The 19,919-nt window shown below is 39.1% G+C and overlaps 1 protein-coding gene across 4 annotated transcripts in view; it reads right to left on the reverse strand.

The window, feature by feature from the left end:
- The window catches only part of NOTCH2 (notch receptor 2), a 196,293-nt gene that overhangs the window by 17,433 nt on the left and 158,941 nt on the right, over nucleotides 1-19,919 (reverse strand). For 3 of the 4 annotated variants that reach the window (XM_036015694.1, XM_028502734.2, XM_028502735.2), the window contains exons 13-22: nucleotides 16,754-16,946; nucleotides 15,357-15,502; nucleotides 13,250-13,363; nucleotides 10,712-10,831; nucleotides 10,159-10,311; nucleotides 7,042-7,270; nucleotides 6,060-6,261; nucleotides 4,519-4,672; nucleotides 2,547-2,731; nucleotides 802-934 (exon numbers count right to left, since the gene is read on the reverse strand). In XM_036015694.1, coding sequence (XP_035871587.1) covers nucleotides 802-934; nucleotides 2,547-2,731; nucleotides 4,519-4,672; nucleotides 6,060-6,261; nucleotides 7,042-7,270; nucleotides 10,159-10,311; nucleotides 10,712-10,831; nucleotides 13,250-13,363; nucleotides 15,357-15,502; nucleotides 16,754-16,946 — 1,629 coding nt within the window. Of the gene's footprint in view, nucleotides 1-801; nucleotides 935-2,546; nucleotides 2,732-4,518; nucleotides 4,673-6,059; nucleotides 6,262-7,041; nucleotides 7,271-10,154; nucleotides 10,312-10,711; nucleotides 10,832-13,249; nucleotides 13,364-15,356; nucleotides 15,503-16,753; nucleotides 16,947-19,919 lie in introns of those variants that run through there. The other variant, XM_036015695.1, reaches the window with a different exon arrangement.

Consider the following 19,919-nt stretch of genomic DNA (forward strand, 5'->3'; position numbering starts at 1 on the left):
CAAATTTCTATCACTAGGGCACTGGTTAGGCAAAATATGGCATGCTCATAAAAGGGAATTCTGCAGGATAAAAACAATTAAGGAAGTTCTATATTTTGATATGGAACATCTCCAATTAAATGAAAAAAAAATCAACTGCAAAAGACTGTGTCTAATATTCTGTCTTCAGAGTAAACAGTGGGGGAAAAATTTCTTTGTACTTGGTTTCTATACACATAATGAAATTCTGAAGGTAGGTACATGTCTTCTAAGAAACAATACTCTAAGCTCCTTCCAGGAGGCAGGGGCCAGAGCAGAATGATGGCTTCACGCTTCACAGTTTAAAGTCACAACCCCTAGCAGGCTTTACTGCAAGGCTCAGTTACAGCCTTAGCCATCAGGCTCCTCCCTGGGCTTATGAAAATAGGCAAATGTTTTCATCCATTCATTTCCCTACCTTAGGGAGGCAAGATTTGGCAAGTTTTAAGAAATACATAAACTGGTAAATGTGAATTATTTATTCAAGAGGCCACTGGGTGTTTTCCCTTGAAGCTCCAAGAAATCTTGCTAACCAGGCTAGTTCTGTTGAAACATTATATCATTTCCACTTTCTGTGTTTCAGGAAATATTAGATGTCAACAAGACCCAGACAGCACTAACAGCATGAGTCAGAACTTCAGAGCCAGGCAAGAGATGAATGAATGGCTGAATTACCAGAATTCAGAACTAAATGTTTACTTAAAAAAAAACCCTCAACACTAAAATTGGATTTATAACTTAAAGAATGCCCTGGATGGAGAACAAGTAAGGCTGATTTCATACCACGAGTGCCTGGAGGGCAGGAGCACTTGAAATGGTTCACCAGGTCAATACAGGTGCCTCCATTCTGGCATGGCTGATTCTGGCACTCATCCACTTCATACTCGCAATTCACACCCTGGTATCCTGGGACACACTGCCAGGAGCAAACAAAAAGGACAAGAAATATTGGACCATCATTGGAAACAGACTATAAGAGCAAAGGAGATCTGGAGCATTACTATGACCCTCTGCCCCCCATGCTCCACCCAGCTCTCGTCTGTCTCTCTGGCATCATCACACTCCCAATAATCCTCCTGTGCAGGGCTGACTGCAGCTTACCAGCATTTACCTACACCAGCTTGAAGAGCTACTTTAAAGGAAGGCAAAGACTGAATATCAAGGGATATTTCAGATATGACCCCTGTGCAAAACGTCTGTCCCTCCCCCGTGCAGGTTGCTATCTTTAAAATATGTATTCCTTTGTGTATGATGAGGATGTCTGTGTGAATCGTAGTAAAGACACTGCATTTACTCATCTCCAAGTTCAGCAAATAACACGTATGTGTGAGAGACAGGCTGAGATAGAGGTGAAGGCAAGGGAGGTAGGCTAGCAAGCTAGAGTAAATCTTGATGTTTAAGGGATTTCAGGGCTGACCAAGAAAAAAGACATTGACCAAGAGGTGGCTTTATTTGAGCAATGCTGTGGCAGGTGTCAATGTGGGGGAAGTCCCTCATAGCAGGAGTTCATCCCTTAAGGAAAGGATAAGGAGAGGAGGGCAAGTGAGCTCCAAGGGAAGGGGTAATTGGGAGGGGCCTACATGTTTCATGATGTCACTCAGCAGGCAGGCTGGAGTCTCTGGGTCAGACAGCTGTGAAGGGCAGCAGTGGCTTCGGGTCTTTATATTCTGGGGCTTATTTTAGCTGTGACTAGGCAGATGCTGGGTGCTGTTTTGCAGAACATATAAAGCTGGAAGCCTCAAAATAGCTAAAAATCTGTTTATTACAGCTATGTTTAAAACATATGGATGTGTACGATTTTGAGTTTAGTACTGTTGACTTTTGAGCTAACAGGTCCCAGGATACTATGAAGAAATAACCTGGGGGCAAATATAAAGGAGTTATCTTTGGCTCATTTCTGAGAGGCAAAGAAGCAAAGCTATTCTCAATATTGCTTGGTGGCCTGAATTGGTATCAAATTCATGTTTCTGGTATTGTGTTAACATCTTCTTGAAACCATTATCAGCCCAGACATTAAGAAGACAGTGACATGTCCCTTAAAAGACACACACTTCCTCAAATATACACATGCAACAATCAGTATAGTGCTACACAGAACAGACTGAGCAACATTTTTTGAAAGAATTACTAGTTGGTTGGTCAATGACTATATACAAAGATGGCATGGGTCAAAGGACACTCTTTGAAGTACCTTCTCCTATCTCACCTGCTACTCAGGGAAATGCCAGGGGGCTCTGGTGGGCCTGTGAAATGCACTCTGGTAGTGAATAATGGCTCTGAATCCTGGAGGCAACCCTTGGAAGTGACATGGTTCCAGAACTTCATGAAAATATCTTACTAGAGCTATGTTAACTTATTGCACAGGGGACTGAAAGAACCAGCAATGAGTAAATACTGTAATGGTGATTGGTTAAAAAAAGTGTATAAATTTGTAAAAATAAAACATAAGCAGCTACAGTCATTGTCTTAGTGTTTACAACAGTTGCACCATCCTCTGGGAAGTCTCTGATGACCTCAGCTTATCTTACCTCACATCTGTATCCACCAATGAAGTCATGGCACGTGGCTCCATGCTGGCAGGGATTGGATGAGCACTCGTTGAGCTGCTCCTCACAGTAGCTCCCAGTGTAGCCCAAGGGGCACTGGCAGCGATGCGAGTTGCCAGCATTGATACAGATGCCTGAGTGCTGGCACAAGCGGTCAGTGGGCAATCCTGGGAAACGCCATGGAGGAAGAGACATCACAGAGGAGCATATGACACGTCAGGTTTAGACCAACTAATGAGCAAACTAATCAGGCCAGTAGACAAATCTAATTTTATTCTTGCTAATTCATGACACTTAACACCAGATATGTATTGAAAATAAACAAGCCCGGAAATTGTAATATGCCTTCATTTCATTTAAAATACATTTCTTATTCTTACTGTAGTTGACATACAATATTGTATCAATTTTAGGTGTACATCATAATAAATCAACATTTATACAGCCTATGAGATAATCATCACCATGATAAGTACAGTAACCATCTGTCACCATACAATGTTTTTATGATATTATTAACTATATTCCCTATGCTGTACATTACATCCCCAGGACATTTATTTTATTCCTGGAAGTCTGTATCCCTTAATCCCTTTCATATTTTTAACCCATCTCCCCAACCCCCAACCAAAAGTTTGTTCTCTGCATCTATTAGCCCAATTCTGTTTTGTTTTTTTTAGATTTCACATATAAATGAGACCATACAATATTTGCCTTTCTCTGACTTACTTCACTTAGCATAATACCCTTTGGATATCTATGTTGTCACAAATGGCAAGATTGCACTCTTTTTTATGGTTGAGTAATATTTCCTTGTACAAGTGTATACCACATCTTCTTGATCTATTCATGTATGATGGAATATGCAATGGGAAAAAGACAGTCTCTTCAATAAATGATGTTGGGAAAACTGACCAGGTACATGGAAAAAATGAAACTCTACTGCTTCCTTATACCATATACAAAAATAAACTCAAATTGATTAGAGACTTAAATGTAAACCTGATCATAAAACTCCTAGAAATAAACATAGGCAGTAAACTCATTGACATCAGTCTTAACAATATATTCCTTTATGTGTCTCCTCCGGTAAGGGCAACGAAAGCAAAAATGAACAAATGGGACTACATCAAACTTAAATGCTTTTGCATAGCAAAGGAAGCCATTAACAGAGTGAAAAGACAACCCACTGAATGGAAGAAGATATTTGCAAATCATATATCTGATAAAGGATAGATATCCAAAATATATAAAGACTCATATCAAAAACAACCAAAAACAGCTTGATTTTTTTAAATGGGAAGAGCACCTGAACAGACCTTTCTTCAAAGAAGATGCAGAGATGGCCAACAGACATATGAGAAGATGCTCAACATCACATAAGGAAAATACAAATCAAAATCACAATGAGATACCACCTCACACCCATTAGAATGGCTATTACCAAAAGTCAGTAAGTAACAAGTGTTAGTGAAGATGTGGAGAAAAGGGGACCGTTGTGCACTAGTGGTAGGATTGTAAACTGGTGCCGCCACTACGAGAAGCAGTATGGAGTTTCCTCAAAAAATAAAAATTAGAACTACCCAGTAATTCCACTTCTGGGGATTTATCCAGAGAAAATGAAAACACTAATTTGAAAAGATATATGCACCCTTATATTCATCACAGAATTATTTACAACAGCCAAGATAAGAAAGCAACCTAGGCATCCATTGATTGATGAATGGATAAAGAAGAAGAGGCATACAAATACATTTCTGTTTTGGACTTTCTAAATCTGTGCTCCTGCCCTTTTATCTCCTGTCTCAGACCCTTCTGCCAGAGCCTTGCCCACCACCCCACTGTTTGCCCTTCCTTCTCATCCCACAGTAATGACATCTACTGTCATCTAAGATGACACAGGCCAGTCAATATTTCAGGGAATGATCCTGGAGCCTGAGAAGGTCTAACTTACCTCTTTGGGAGGCTGCCACCTCACAGGATACATTAGGCACATCACAGTAAGCACCAGTCCATCCAGATGGACACAGGCACCAGGACTCTGCTTCTTCCTGAACACAAGTACCTTTGTTTTTACATGGAGACCGACTACAGAGGTTCACCAGGGTCTGAAAAAGGGGCATACACACATGTCAACATCCACACATCCACATACTAGAAACGAAGAAATAAGTTACATGGCATTTTAAGAAATCAAAGAAAAGCACACTAATTAATTTTTTTAAAGCCCTCACCCAAGCCTTAAACTAGATCCAGTGTTCCCAAGTAACCTAATCACTTTATACAGTCCAATTCCTCTTAGATCCTCTGCTATTTAAAAAGTCCTTAACACAGAAATTTAAGAATTTGAGGAAGCCCAATAGGTTAAAGTTATTCCCTATATCATGATTGTGCCTCGATATGTGGCCATCCCGTAGGGCTGGAAAGAAAGAGTCAAAGCTATTGGACAGGTAACTAACTTCCTGTGCTAATCCTGTGTGAGAAATCCACATGGGTCCTGAGCAAATCTGTGGTGAACATGACTGAAAGAACTTAAAGCCTATTAATAAACCTAAGAACCATCAAACAGAGTATTTTGAGGGGAGAAAATCAGGCTTATGAAAAACACGAGGCAAAGAGTGCAAGCAGACTGGCACTTTTCTCCACAGTTTACATATGGGGGGAACGTGGGGGAAGGCTTGGCCCCTGGGGAGAGGAAGGCAAATTCACAACACAGACTGTGAAAGAAGGGGCTGCCGGGGAAAGAACAAAATGCTCCACCAGCATTTATAATTTCACACCAGGAGAATAAGCAGAAGCCCATGAGGAATGTCTCACTGATCCACAGAACTGACAACAAGCTGTTTAATGTGCAGAGCTGGTAATATCTGCATGTTCAATATAGACAAAGTCTTACTGAAGTACTACTATAAGGCTACTTTAATAGGTAAAATGGCATAAAATTAAATATACTGTTTAATGTGCAACCTTAAAAGAGTTACTTTGTCCCTCTGGGATTTCCATGAAATGAAAGGCTAAACTAGTTGATTCTGAGGGGTCCTTCCAACCTAAGAGTCAACAAAAATATATATTTATATATTTGAATTTAAATGATATGTCAATAGCCTGGTTTTGAGAATGGTACAACATTGTAAGACACGGTACTTATTATCCCTTTAGATATTATATCTGACTTTCAAAAATTTAATTTTGACTGTTTTTTCCCTTTCTGTATTTCCAATGTAAATAATATCTATGTGCTTATTTCCTACATGTATTTTTCTGTGGTTCTCAGCCTGTTAACAACAATCTTACATTTGTTAATCTGTATAATCTTGCCAGTTGTCACTATTTTGGAATCTACTAGCTATTAAAAAGTTAACTTGATTTATATCAGAGACATCCTTGAGACCTGGAATTTTCTCTTTTAGAGGGGCTTATTCCACCTAGAAAAGAAGCAGGCATAATACTTTGCTCCTCTGAAGAAGCGGAGTGAATGGTCTGGAATTTAATTACCTGACAGTTTTTCCCAGTGTAGCCCCAGGGGCAGGTGCAGCGGTAGGAACCCAGGCCATCAACACATATTCCTGCATTCCGGCACGGATGAGAGTTGCATTCATTGATCTCATGGAGGCAGAATGGGCCAGTGAAGCCCACGGGGCATAAGCAAGAGAAGGAGTTAATCCCATCGACACAGGTGCCACCATTGAAACAGGAGCTAAGAAACAAGCAGAGAGCACCGTCAACTATGTAATCTGGTCCTCTGACCTGCTGTTTAAAAAGCAAGGTTCCTGAAATCTAGCATGTTACAGAGGCAAATACTCCTGAGCATCCCAAATTCCTATAGCCAGTACATTTTACCTTTTTCCAAACTAGACTGGCTGCCAATCAGTCTTGAGTCCCAGCTTCCTTTCCAAAACCAAGAAGCTTAGAGAAGTATTTAAAAGGCTGAGTGAATGACAGATTCCCAGAGAAAGTTAACTTTCCAGATTTTACCTAGTCCTTCCACATATATCATATTTCATTTTATCCTTAAGTCAATTTAATTTATAAGAAAAGTGCTAATTAGATAGCTCCTGACTCTAGATTTCTTTATGAAAGAGAAACACAACAAATTTGTTGATGATAATAAAAAAGAAACAGACCTTTCAGAAATTACTTAAACAGTGATGAAAAATCCGCAAATAAATAGAAAATGTTAAATTGCCGACTAACAGGAACAAAAGACAAAGAAGAAAGTTTTTCTTTTGTTCAGAATTATGTGTGTATCTCTTTCTGTTCCCTAAGTAAGAAATAAATGATGATCCATCCCACAAAGCTTGTCAGTCCCTGACCTTTGACCTGCTAACTCCACATCTACAAGGAATCAGGACTGGGCAGCAGGAGATGATTATGAACTGGGACCCAAGTGGATACCTTACCTCTGCCCCATAATCCCAGTTATTGTGCTCCTTCTTTCCCACAGGACACTGGGACCCAAGTGCATAGGGCTGCTCACCTCTCAGTGCACTCGTCGATGTTGTTCTCACAGTGGACTCCTTCATATCCCGCCTGGCACTTGCAAGTGTAACTGTTCACATAGTCAGAGCAGGTCCCTCCATTCTTACAGGGTTCACTCAGACACTCATTTATGTCTGTCTGACACTTATCCCCAGTGAAGCCCGGAAGGCACAGGCAAAAGAAAGCATTCACTCCATCTACACAGGAACCTCCATTCTGGCAAGGATCTAAACCATTACAAACAAGAATTAGAGCTCTGAACCGCATCAGCAGTTTAATCTTAGACTCATGAAGGTGAACTGAGTCACGCTAAGCAGTAACAATTCTGACTTTTCTATACTTGCACTTTTCCTTATCTCTTCATCCTGACTCCCCCATTTATGAAAATGAATGCAATAACACTTGCCTAGTTGATCATTGGAATGAACTTCACATATACCACTAAGAGTTTTATCAAATTACTAGTCATAAAATGTCCATTCGTCCCTACATATATGTGCCCTCAGCACACAGAATCTCAGAAAGTCAATAAAGATTTTTAAAAGTGGTACATGACAGTGGAGTGGGTGGGACAGGACAGTATACATAGTAATCAGCCTCCTGTGCTGACCCATCTTTCTTTCCTTTCCTTTCCCCCCATCTTGCCATTCACCCTGCCTTCCTTTCTTCTCTATTTTTATTTTTTAGGTCTAGGTAGAATTAGGAAACAAATGTGACCTTTGGTTTAAATATCACATAGCTCAGTCTTAGAACACCTTACACTCACACCAGTTAATCAACAAACTGAGCTACCACCATGGCACCATCCTCTGCATTTCGATGGCACTCAAATCAGAACAAGAAAAACAAGATGTAGCCCCTGCGCTTAAGGATCTTAAAATATAATTGCAAAGGCAGGCTATAAACATAAAAAGAAAACTAAATACCCAGTGGGTAATGGAGCCCCTATTTTATAAGGGGAATATTTAATATAACTTATTCATCTATTAGGATACTTTCATTCTGAGGCTCATCCGTAATCTCTACTAGAGCAATTGTAAAAATCATATTATCTCTTCTAATTCACAGTACACAACTACTATAATTTCCATAGCATCATTTAAAAAACTCATCATAATTTAATGAATCATTTTAAACTAAATATAAACATTACCTGTCCTACTTCAAATAAGAAAAGACTTTAAATACTGAAAAATTTGACTGAGATACTATGTACAAAGGAATCCAAATAGTTTGATGCCACTCCCTTAAATTTCTCCATCAATTATACCTACAACGTAGTAAATTGCAGTAATGCAAGAAAATAAATTAAACTGCATACAGATTTCAAAAGAAATAAAGGACATTGTAGTTGTATTTATTTAGAGGTAACGTGATTATTTCTGTAAAAAAAAATCCTAGAAATCTAAATTAAACTTGTAGCTAAACTAATCTAGAATTAATAGTGAGTTTAGCAAAAATAGAAAATAAAATTAGTCCTTAAAACCTTTAAAACTCACAGTAAGTGCAAAAACTAACTCAAAATAGATCATTGATCTAAAGGTCAGTGCTAGAAGTATGACCCTTTCAGAATAAATCAAAGAAGATAAAACCTCAATGACCTTAGGTTAGATAAGATTGATTAAATATGATACAAGAAAAATGAACTATAATAGAAAATTATAGGTATATTGAATTTTATCTAAAGAAAACTCTTCCTCTTCAAAAAAGTAAAACAAAAGCTATAAATTGGCAGAAAATAGTTGTAATGCAAATATATGACAGAATATTTATCTAGGACATAAAGAACTCTTTCAATTCAGTAATAAGACTTTCAATTTTTCAATTGGGCAGAAGATTTCAATAGATACCACACTAAGTAAGCTATACAGCTGACCAATAAGCACATGAAAGGTACTCAACATCATTAGTAAATAGGAAAATGCAAGTTAAAACCACTGTGAAATACTGTATGTAGCCACTAGAATAGCTAACATTAAAATGAGTAATCACATCAAGCGTTCCTGAGGATGTGATTTAATTGGAACTCTCATTCTCATACAATGCTCATAAGAATACAAGCATGGTACAACTACCTTGGAAAATATTTTGGCAATTTTGAAAAAAGTTAAATGTATACCTACTACATAATTCAATTATTTATCTGTCATCTAGATATTTACTCAAGAGAAATAAAATCACATGTCCACACTCATTCATAGCAGCTTAATTTGTAATATCCCGAAACTGTAAAAAAGCCAGATGTCTCACTGGTGAGTTGTAGTATCTTCAAACAATGGAATACTACTCAGCAATTAAACAGAATGAGTTATTAATACACACAACATGGATGAGTCTCAAATAATATGCTGAATGAGAGAAGTCACATTCCCTCTCCCTACAAAAGAGTTTATATTATATGATTACATTTATATAAAAGTGGAGCTCTGGCTGGTGTGGTTCAGTGGACTGAGCACCAGCCTGTGAACCAAAGAAAGGGTTGCCGGTTTGATTCCCAGTCAGGGCACAAGCCTGGACTGTGGGCCGAGTCCCCAGTAAGGAGCATGAGAGGGGCAGACACATTGATGTTTCCTTCTCTCCCTCCTTTCCCCTATCTCTAAAGGTCAATAAATAAATCTTTTAAAAAAAAAGTATAAAAAATGCAAATAAATCTCTAATGGCAGAGGTAGATCACTGATTGCCTGGAACAGGGAAATGGAAAGAAGGGTTAAATTACAAGAAAGGAGAATGCTTTTAGGAGGATGGATACGTTCATTAGCTTGAGTGATAGTTTCAGTTGCCATATATCAAAACCCACTGAACTATACATTTAAAATATCGGCAGTGTATTAAATGTTAATTATACCTCAATAATCAGCTTTAAAAAAAGAGCTATCATATCACTGTCCCCACTTTGTCAATGTAAATCAGTAAGGAAATGATTAACACAGGGTCCATTGTCTTAACTCCTAAAGCTACTAGCTTCAAAAAGAAGATTGTAAAAATACTAATATTAGAGACACATGAAAAATTATTGGGGTGGCCAGTCTCAGCATAGAGAGGCGGCTGCCTCCAGTCCAGGCCCCTGTGTGCTCCTCTGTCCAAGGTGGGTGTAGGAGCTGGCTGGCATACTCACTTGCGAGGCAGTCGTCGACGTCCTCCTCACAGTCCATACCACTGAAGCCTGGAGGACACTCACACATGTAGCTGCCCTGCGTGTTATGGCAGAGACCATGGTTCATGCAGGGCTTGGAGACACACTCATCAATGTCTATTGTACACCGTTGACCTAGAAACACAGGGACAATGAATGGTCCAGTCTTGGGAAGCTCATTCCCACAGAAATTTATGTGGCACTTGAGCTGCAGCAGGGGTAGATGGGGCTACTCCAAGGGTATTCTGGTTAGTCTCCTGCTTTGGGAAGTCCCTTTAGGCTTCTGTGCTCCTGGCAAGTTGCTGCCCAGGTGCTAAAATTCCCTGTAGGACATTATGGTTTCAGACTCAGGATGGAGTCTTCCAGCCACTGGGGGACCCCACAGACATGCAAAATGGAAAGGTTTTCTGAGTCACTGCAGTTAGCAGCTCCTCTACAAGGCCTGTGTTAGTGACAAACACCAGGGCTTTCCATGTATTCTGATGACCTGACCACTTTACAAAAACTTTTGGTTTCCCCACTCCCATGTTGTTACCTTGCCAGCCAGGAGCACACAGGCAGGTGTAACTCTCAAAATTTGGTGCCTCTTTGCAAACAGCAGCATTCTCACAAGGGTTTGGGGAACAGGGTGCCAATACTGTCTGACAGTTCTTGCCTGCAAAGCAAATGACAGGGTTTATAACAGAAAATTAGCCAAAGGAACTACAATTTCCCCAAATTCTAAACCAAAGGATGCTCTCCAAATGCAAGTCTAAAGTAGTGGTTAAGAGCTTTGGAATCTGAGAGTCTTACGGTCCTCTGAGTCTTGGCTCTGACTCGATTACTAATTGTGTGGCCTCGGGCAAGTTATTTACATTCTCTGAGCCTTTCACATAAGTAAAATGGAAATTAGAATGATACCTAATAGAAGCTTTTTGAAGATTAAGTGAAAAATGCTTGCAAAGTCCTTATTGGCATAGATCCTGGCACACAGAGTGAGTACTTAACAACTGGTGAGCTGCTGTCATCTTCCCGTTATTATCATGAGTGGTTACAAGCATTTGGACACCTACATCAATCAGGAGCAATGGTTCTTGTGTCTCCAAAGCTAAGATTCAGCTACCCAGAGGCTTTACCACACAGATCTCCCTTCATGTGAGCAGAGAAGCAACAATACGGCCTCCTATTCCTCACAGGCCTCTGCTAGCCTGTTCCAGAAGGCAATGAGATTGATCAGAAGGCCATCAGAGGTGGGAAATAGTAAAGTAATTCTGATGCCTAGTAACAAGTCTCCTTATACTGACATTAGCAACATGACATCATTTTTTGCCCATCAATATTTTTTGCCTTAATGTGCTGAAGATAAGCTTCCAGAAAAAAAAAAACCAAAAAACCTTATCCCCTTTATTAATAGGGAGATGAGGTTGTTTTTAAACTCAGGTTATAACTAACTCGATTTAAAATTTTATCCTAAAATTTTGTATTCAGAAAGAAAAAAAATAACCATAAATTTTCGCTGATCCCCATCCAGCTTTTAACATGCCTGGTCACAACAGTGGCTCACAAGGGGAAGCAATGCTGCTTAGTTCCCTTTATGCTGGTCAAAGTCAATGACCTGTAGAACCCTTAGCTATCAGCACTGAAATTTTACCTGCATAGGCTTTCACTCTAATATAATTTCTCAAAGATCCCACACAGTAATTTCTTTTATTGATATCCTAATCTGAAGAAAAACAACAGCTAACATATTACTGAATATTCTTACAGTATCTGAATAGCAAGAAGACAAAATATATAATTTCAAGATGAACCGTACATGTAAGTCATACTCAGATAAGTTTATGATGTGGCTGAGTACAGTGACATCTATTTACATCTCTCTGTAGCCATCAATTCTGTCTTCATAATCCTCTCACTACCAACAGGTGTTGTCAGCACCGTTGCCACAAAATGACATGATACAGACTATCTTTGGGGATAGCTAGGGATTTCTGATAACTCTGATTTGATCAATCAAGCTGGCCAAATGCCATTTCCCTACAAGAGCACTTCTTCTAAAGTGGGGCAAAGGGGACAATGCAGTATCAAGTCTTTCAGGTCACAGAGTCATGCTTGTGGCCATTTCACCACTCTTCACTGCTTAGAGTTACTAGTAATGGCTACTAGGAACAACCCAAGACTCTGAGGTAGTGAGGATTTGGCCATGCTCAGAACTGCATGCTGCACACTGGAGAACCATGCAGAGCTACCATCCATGTTTCTATCTGTTCCCCAGAAATGAAGACAATGGATGACGAGGAGGTAAAGAAGCCACACAAATACAACCAATCACAAGATGGCAGTAATGTAACAGGAAAACACAAAGCAGAAATGTCCAAGCACACTCCTAAAATACCACCAGAACCAAAGAACACCTGGAATGAAATGAAGTCACACCCATGTCTTCTCTTTGTGGTCGCCATCCAAGGCAATACCCCTCTGAATGAGACAAAGACATGCTGAATGTGAGGAGGAGAGTAGCAGTCAAGAGGATAAACTGTGGATTCAGAGACCTGGGGGCAAATCCTAGACCTATCAGCTATCTGTGACCTTCAGCAAGTAACCTCTCTTTGCCTCAGCTTCTTCATGTCTAAAATGGTGACAGGTAGAAAAAAAATGGTGACATAAACTTATATTTGCAGAATTATTGTGAGCACTAAAGTAAATAATCCAAAGTACATAAAGTGTCTGGCACATAGTAAATTAGCAGTAAGTGGTAGTTGTGTTATTGAAACTAAGACTAAGAGAACAGGTCATGGAGACACTGGGTCCATTCACATAATCAGCTATATGTCAGTTCCAACCTCAGATGATGAAAAAAATTCAAACCCTAAAGTACAAGGAAGGCAAATGAGTCTCCTCAGTACTTGCATCTAGGGAGGCCACAGTGTTTCCTCAGAGCTCAAGATCCGGTCAGTGAGGGCAGGACAGGAGGCCAGGGGTGAGTCCTCAGAGCAGCATCACTGCCCCACATATCCTGTCTCTGAGACTTGGAGGCTTGGAATGAGAAGGTGAGGCCCAGCATCCCCTTTGTCCCTATACCTGCAGGGCTCACCTGTGTATGGCAGCACACAGCGGCAAGTGTAGCCACTTATGTCATCAAAGCAGGTTCCTTGGTTCAGGCACGGATTTGAAGCACATTCATTGATATTCACCTGACAGTTGGAGCCTGTAGACCGAATAGGGGAAAAACCAAAAGCAGTAAAACTTTTTGTTAGCCTCTTCATTATCTGAATTACTAAGCAATTCTCTCAGTGGTGAAAACTAAATAGCTCAGAAACTGCATTCATTTCTTCAGACCACTGGAACACCTGTTCATTCATTTCAATGGCAAGTCCTTGACATACAGTAAGTCTGTAAAAGACGGTGCTCAATTAAAAAGATAAATAGGGGAACAGTATATTCTAATAGCCTGAAAGTCTAATGCACCTCTGAATACAGCACAAGTAATTTCTCAATATTGGACCAAGAAGTTCACTAAGAGCAAAAATCTGTTGCTGTATCTAAATACAGGGTCTGGCAGTTGTAACACCTACTTGAGTGTGGTTGGTAGAGTAATAATATGAGTGTAATAGTTTATAGTTTTAATTTGAACACTTCACCTAAAATGTCATATGGTGTGCTTGAATGTGATATTGTCATGTTACAGAATTACATGCTTATGATTTTATAATAAAAGACTTTGTAATATGAAAAGGGGTGTTATTTGTGCTAGGCCCTGTATAAGTTCTCTGTATCCAAAGTGTCTGGTCAAGGCTTAAAACAAGGGTATGTGTTACCAAGGGATAATTTTTCTTTTCTTTTTTTTTTTTTTTTTTAGAGAAAGAGAGGGGAAAGGAGGGAGAAAGAGAAAAATATCAATGTGTGGTCACCTCTCATATGCCCCCAACTAGGGACCTGGCCCGCAACCCAGGCATGTGCCTTGAATGGAAATCGAACCAGCAACCCTCTGGTTCGCAGGGTGGCACTCAATCCACTGAGCCATACCAGCCAGAGCTAAGGGATACATTCTTAAATACATTGATCAAAGCCTCTGAGTTATGCCCCCTATTTCATATGCACAGTCTCTACCATCAATGTGGTAGTATTTCCTGAAGTCACAAGCTGTCTTCCCCGATCCAAGATATGAAATCTATTCCCATTATGAAAAAAAGAAAAAGTAAAGAGCATTAATGAGGACTGGGCAGTGCCCAACTATTACACACCTTTGGCTCTTCAATAAGGCCTGGCACAGAGGCTTAAAATAGAGGAACTAGAGTACCATGAAAAATGATAATCTGGGATTACAGAGGGCTGGCTATTGAATAGCCATACAAATATGGATTGTATATTCTGAAGTTTATTTAGTTCATTGATTGGCATGTCTCAATGACATAAAGAAATAAGAGTGTTTTTAAATCTATTTTTTTATGCTAATGTAATGTTATATATTAGTAAATTAATAACTAATATATGGTTTCAGAAAATTTTTCAAGCAATGAAATAAAGTGACTTTGAGACATATTGATGATTCACAGTAGCCTATTACATTTTTGAGTGGGGAATTCAATGACTAAGTAAATAGAATAGTTCAAATAAAAATGATTTACCCACAGATTTCTCTCTCATGAGTTTCCAAGAAAAAAATTGATGGCAGAAATACCACAGTGACAACTCAAAAATAATTTTACACAATATCCCCCTATTATGCATTTTTCCATAAGGCCATATAGGGAACTATGTATCTAAGAATATCTCACCACATGAGAGAATTTGCGGGAAGATTTTGAACACATGAATCCTTCCATGATATTACTGCAACCAAAATTACAGTTAGATAATATTTTTATTCTACTACCAATATCTCCTTTGAATTATCATGGAATCAAACCTGCACCAAGAAGCTTATAATTAGAAACCTGTGCAAAGTTGTGTAAATGGAGTCATAGTTGCTCATCTTTAATAGCAGTGTTTCAATAGCTTACCTTTCTGCTAGGCAGAAAGTAAAATCTATAATTTATTTACATTTTTATTCCCCATGTGCCTTATAAATATTTGTTGCTCAAATTATGTTTGCTATATTAACGGACAAAAAAAAGGCAGGAAAGAAAGAAGTAAGCCAAGAGGTACGCAACAACAAAAGGGCTGAGCAGGGAGATGGAAATGTGCACTTTTGCCTTCACCTTTAAAGCCCTTCTTGCAAGTACACCTGTATCCATTCACCAGATTGTCACAAGTTCCTCCATTCTGGCATGGGTTAGAAAAACATTCATTTTTGTCCACTTCACAGTTGGTGCCAACCCAGCCTGCATCACAAAGGCACTTGTATCTGAAAGAAGATAGAATTATTTACTGTGGGAGATGAAGGTACCATTGAGTCAGAGCTGAATACTGGACTTGGTGAAGACATGAGACACAGAGGAGATGAAGGTAGGCCAATCTCATCTAGGGACCTATATGTGGATCACCGTGGACACGGTGCTCCGTGCTTCCCTGTTTCACAAAGATGCTGGAGAAATTAATAAATTATACTGAGCTTCCATACATAAATAGTGGTTGATATAACATATCAGACCAATCTGAAGGATACACTAACACGGATAAACCTGCACAGTTTTTTTCTTATATATAAAACTAAAGTAAAGCAAGCCTTAAGATCATTTATTTCTGAGGCAAAACAGACACCCAGGAAGTAGATTAGTATCAGAGACTCTAAATCAATCTGAAGATCTGGAATGTCTGACTTACGAGATATGCTTTGTTCTGAAACCCTGCCCCAGAAAGCACTTAGGATACTGAGTAGGAAAAGGACCAAAAATGGAGGCATGGACATTGCTCACAATTTGAACATTATTAGCATTTACTATGTGGTCTGAAGAGCCTTAGGAAGAATGTGGATGGGTTGGGATGCTCTGGAGGCTGCCCTACTCAGAAGCAGGAATACTGAGGAAATTCATCTTGGAAATGACTTGCTTTCCCGTTCCCCTCTAAAGACACTCTTAATTCTTTCACCTTTTCTGAGTATGGCCCTGTCCTCTGGTAAGCATGGCAAGAGGGCAGGACTATCCCATGGAACTTAATGTCACACTCTATGATTCTAGAAAATTATCTACCAACACATCATGTAACTCCATGGGGCTTGCAAACTACAAACATTTTATCAGGGCCACATCTAAAGTTAGCTGAGACCAACTCTACTTCAGAGGCACACAGTGATAATGCATTAGAACAAAGTTGAGCTTTTTTAAGCAGAAAAAATATCAGAGAGAACATCCTGTAAAACTTAATCTTGCGATAGGTGTTCAAAACACAACTGCTAAAGACTCACAGAACAACCTTAGACTCCTCCCACGTGCTAACTACCCACATGAGGAAGACTTTCCTCCTTATTTTCCACCAGCTCAGTGATGGAAGGTAAGGAAAAGGGCAATTTGGAAGACTATGATACAGACTCCCAAACTCTTCAGCCAAATCTCAGCTGAAGTTGTTGACTGACTTCTGCAGGGTTATGGCCAGAACTTAACCCCAACTGGCTTGATACACATCAGTAAGAAACTGTTACTACAGGGCAGCTACTCACCCTCTGAGGCCCCCAGTACAGTTCCCGTGGATGCAGGGATTGCTCAGGCACTCGTTCACCTGTGAGTAGCAGCTGGGGTGATGGGGTCCCTCAGGGCATATGCAGCGGAAACCATTCACATCGTTGATGCACGTTGCACCCTTGCGACAGGGATTGGAGGCACACTCATCAATGTCAATGTTACATCTCTGCCCTGCAGAGAAGGGAGACAGTTTTTGTCAAATAAAGCACAATGCTTTAAGGAATAGATACAGAACTGAGGTATATTGTCTTGATGCCTTCATCTGTACAGACACCAAATGGCACTTACTTAAGGAACAAGACACCCAAAAGCACTTAGTGCCATGAGGGGAAGCAGCAAACAGCACTGTCTCTTGAAAATGAAGAAGAGTTAACAAAATGCTGGAATGGTGCTGTAGTGTTTGACATATTGGGTTGGCCAAAAAGTTTGTTTGGTTTTCTCCATAAGATGGCTCTAGTAGCATTTAATTGTCTTTAACTTCATTCGAAACAATTTTGTTAGATTGTGTTGTTGACAGCTGTCATACTAGCATGCATTAAAAGAAACATCAAAATTAGTGAATTTTTGTGTAGCCATTCTAATATTGAAGATGGAAGAAAATATGCAACATTTCCAGCGTATTGTGCTTTATTATTTCAAAAAAGGTAAAAAAGGAGTGAAAATGCAAAGAAAAGATTTGTGCGGTGTATGGAGAAGGTGTTGTGACTGTGTCAAAAGTGGTTTGCAAAGTTTCACGCTGGAGATTTCTTGCTGGACAATGTTCCAGGATTGGGTAGACCAGTTGAAGTCTCAAAATGAGACATTAATTGAGGACAATCAATGTTATATCATGTGGGAGATAGCCAACATATTTAAAATATCCAAATCAATAAAGTTACTGGTGAAAATGAAAACTGTCTTATTTTATGGAAAAAACTAAATGGGCTTTTTGGATAATCCAATATATTTCTTCTTCACTCTACCTTAGAAAGGGAGAAACTTCACAAGGATTTAGAAAGAGAACATCAACGCTCCCAAAGTTGCTCTGAGTACACTCAAAGAAGCTTATTTTACCACTGTTCTCAGCTGGTTTACTGAAAACTCATCTTTCTTAGTCAACCTCTTATAATATATTTCTATATACAGTAAATCTCAACAGGAATGCTTAGTGAATGGAATGTTAATGTTTAATTTGGTTAAAAAGAAAAGCCATTTTGCTTTCACTTTTAGGTTTGTATTAATCCATTATCTGCTCAGGAAGAATATTCTCAATATAATTGTATTGTCCTCTGACAACTGAGAAAACAATTAGGGTCTTTCAATCTAGACCAGTGGTTCTCAAACTTTATGTGCAAACAAGAGTTGCTTAAAGTACTTGTTTTAAAAGGAGATTCTTAGGGCCTATCACCATGGACTATGATGGGTAGGGTCCAACAAATCACACTTTAAATCATGTAAGTGGTTCAAATATTACATTTTGAGAAACTCTTATGTAGACAATTATTAATTTATCATCAAGTAATAATGTAATTGCTTAGAATATATGAAACTGAAGTATGTTCTTTCTCTAAAACATACCTAAGATTGCACTTTGAAAAAACATCTGCTATAACTTTAACATTTACTGCTTTAAACTGAATAGAGTGCGCCAGTTACATGAGTTTTGCTTTGTTAAATTTTTTTAATCCTCACCTGAGAATATGTTTATTGATTTGGGAGAGAAAGAGGAAGGGAGGAAAGGAGGGTGGGAGGAGGGAGAAGGAAAGAAGCGGGGGTGGAAAGGGGAGAAAAATGAGAGAAGGGAGAAAAGGAAGAGAAGGGGGAGAGAGGGAGGGACAGTAGGAGGAAGAGAGAGAAACACCGATTATTGCCTCCTGTATGCACCCTGACTGGGGACTGAACCCACAACCTAGGCATGAGCCCCAACTGGAAATTGAACCCACAATCTTTTGGTGTACAGGACAATGCTCCAACTGAGTCACCCAGCCAGGGCTGCTCTGTTAAATTTTTAATAATTGAGATTTAACTGTATATTCCAAAATTATATAAAAACATAAAATAACCCATAATTCTGTAAATGAGTGGCAACAAGGAACTGTTATGAAGGAATTTACAAATTTCAAAGAATACAATGTTCTGACTCAGAAAAATACATGCATTTTTATTTAAGAAAGAGTAACCCTGCATTTAGAACAGGAAATTCCAAATGAAATAGACACACACCCCTTTAAAGTATGGGTATTAACATTTTTTCACTCTCCATTGCTCTCTAAACCATTATTGGTGGTATTTGTGGTAAAGACCCATAATCTGGTAGTGGTTACTGTTTCTCTCTTAAGTGTTTTATTAATAACTTATTTTAAAATATGACTTCCTTAGCCTCAACCACTGACTTTTTTAGATGTTTGCCAATGGCACCAAGATGTGAGCCAGAACTCAACTGCAGGGCTATCCTCAACCTGCAATGCAGTGGAGAATGAGAGGGAAAAGCCTTCATTTTCTGTCTTTTTTTGGAAGCATCTTCTGAGAAGTCACTCCTTCCAAGTTTTCTTCATTTGCTTTTAAAACTCTTTCCAGAATCAATTTCCAAGCCATCTTTAGCCAGGAGAGTTAAGTGTACCCTTGTGCAGTCTACTATGTGAACTGACAGCTGCTTCCATAGCCAGGTCTTACTCTTAAGGAGTTTCTTCTCAGCATCAGAAATGTCCGGCACAAGGCTATGGACCTATTGGGCTCAGCAGCTACTGAGTGAGAAGTTAACCAATGTTTCTTACCTTATGTTTGATTGGTGTTCAATGAATGAAATCATGGAATAGCTCAGACTGGAGAGTCTGGGGTTGGATGTTAGAGGTCCTATATTTGAGTTCTAGTCATTCATTCAGCAACATTTAGTGAGTGTTTTCAAACACTGTCTTAGACACAGGCTAAAAAGATGATTAGAAAGGTCCCTACCTTCTAGGAACTCACAGTCCTAGCTGTGTGGCTCAGCAGCTGATAACGTGGACATAAGTTCTATCTCTCAGTTGCCTCATTTACTAAATGAGGATAATAAAACTTTCCCATTTACTTTTTGTTTTGTTAATTTTTTATTGGGATATAATTGACATGTAAGATTGTGTAAGTTTAAGGTTTGATACATTTATATGTTGCAATATGATCACACCA

The sequence above is a fragment of the Phyllostomus discolor genome, chromosome 14 (assembly GCF_004126475.2).
Source record: "Phyllostomus discolor isolate MPI-MPIP mPhyDis1 chromosome 14, mPhyDis1.pri.v3, whole genome shotgun sequence".
NCBI lineage: Eukaryota > Metazoa > Chordata > Mammalia > Chiroptera > Phyllostomidae > Phyllostomus > Phyllostomus discolor.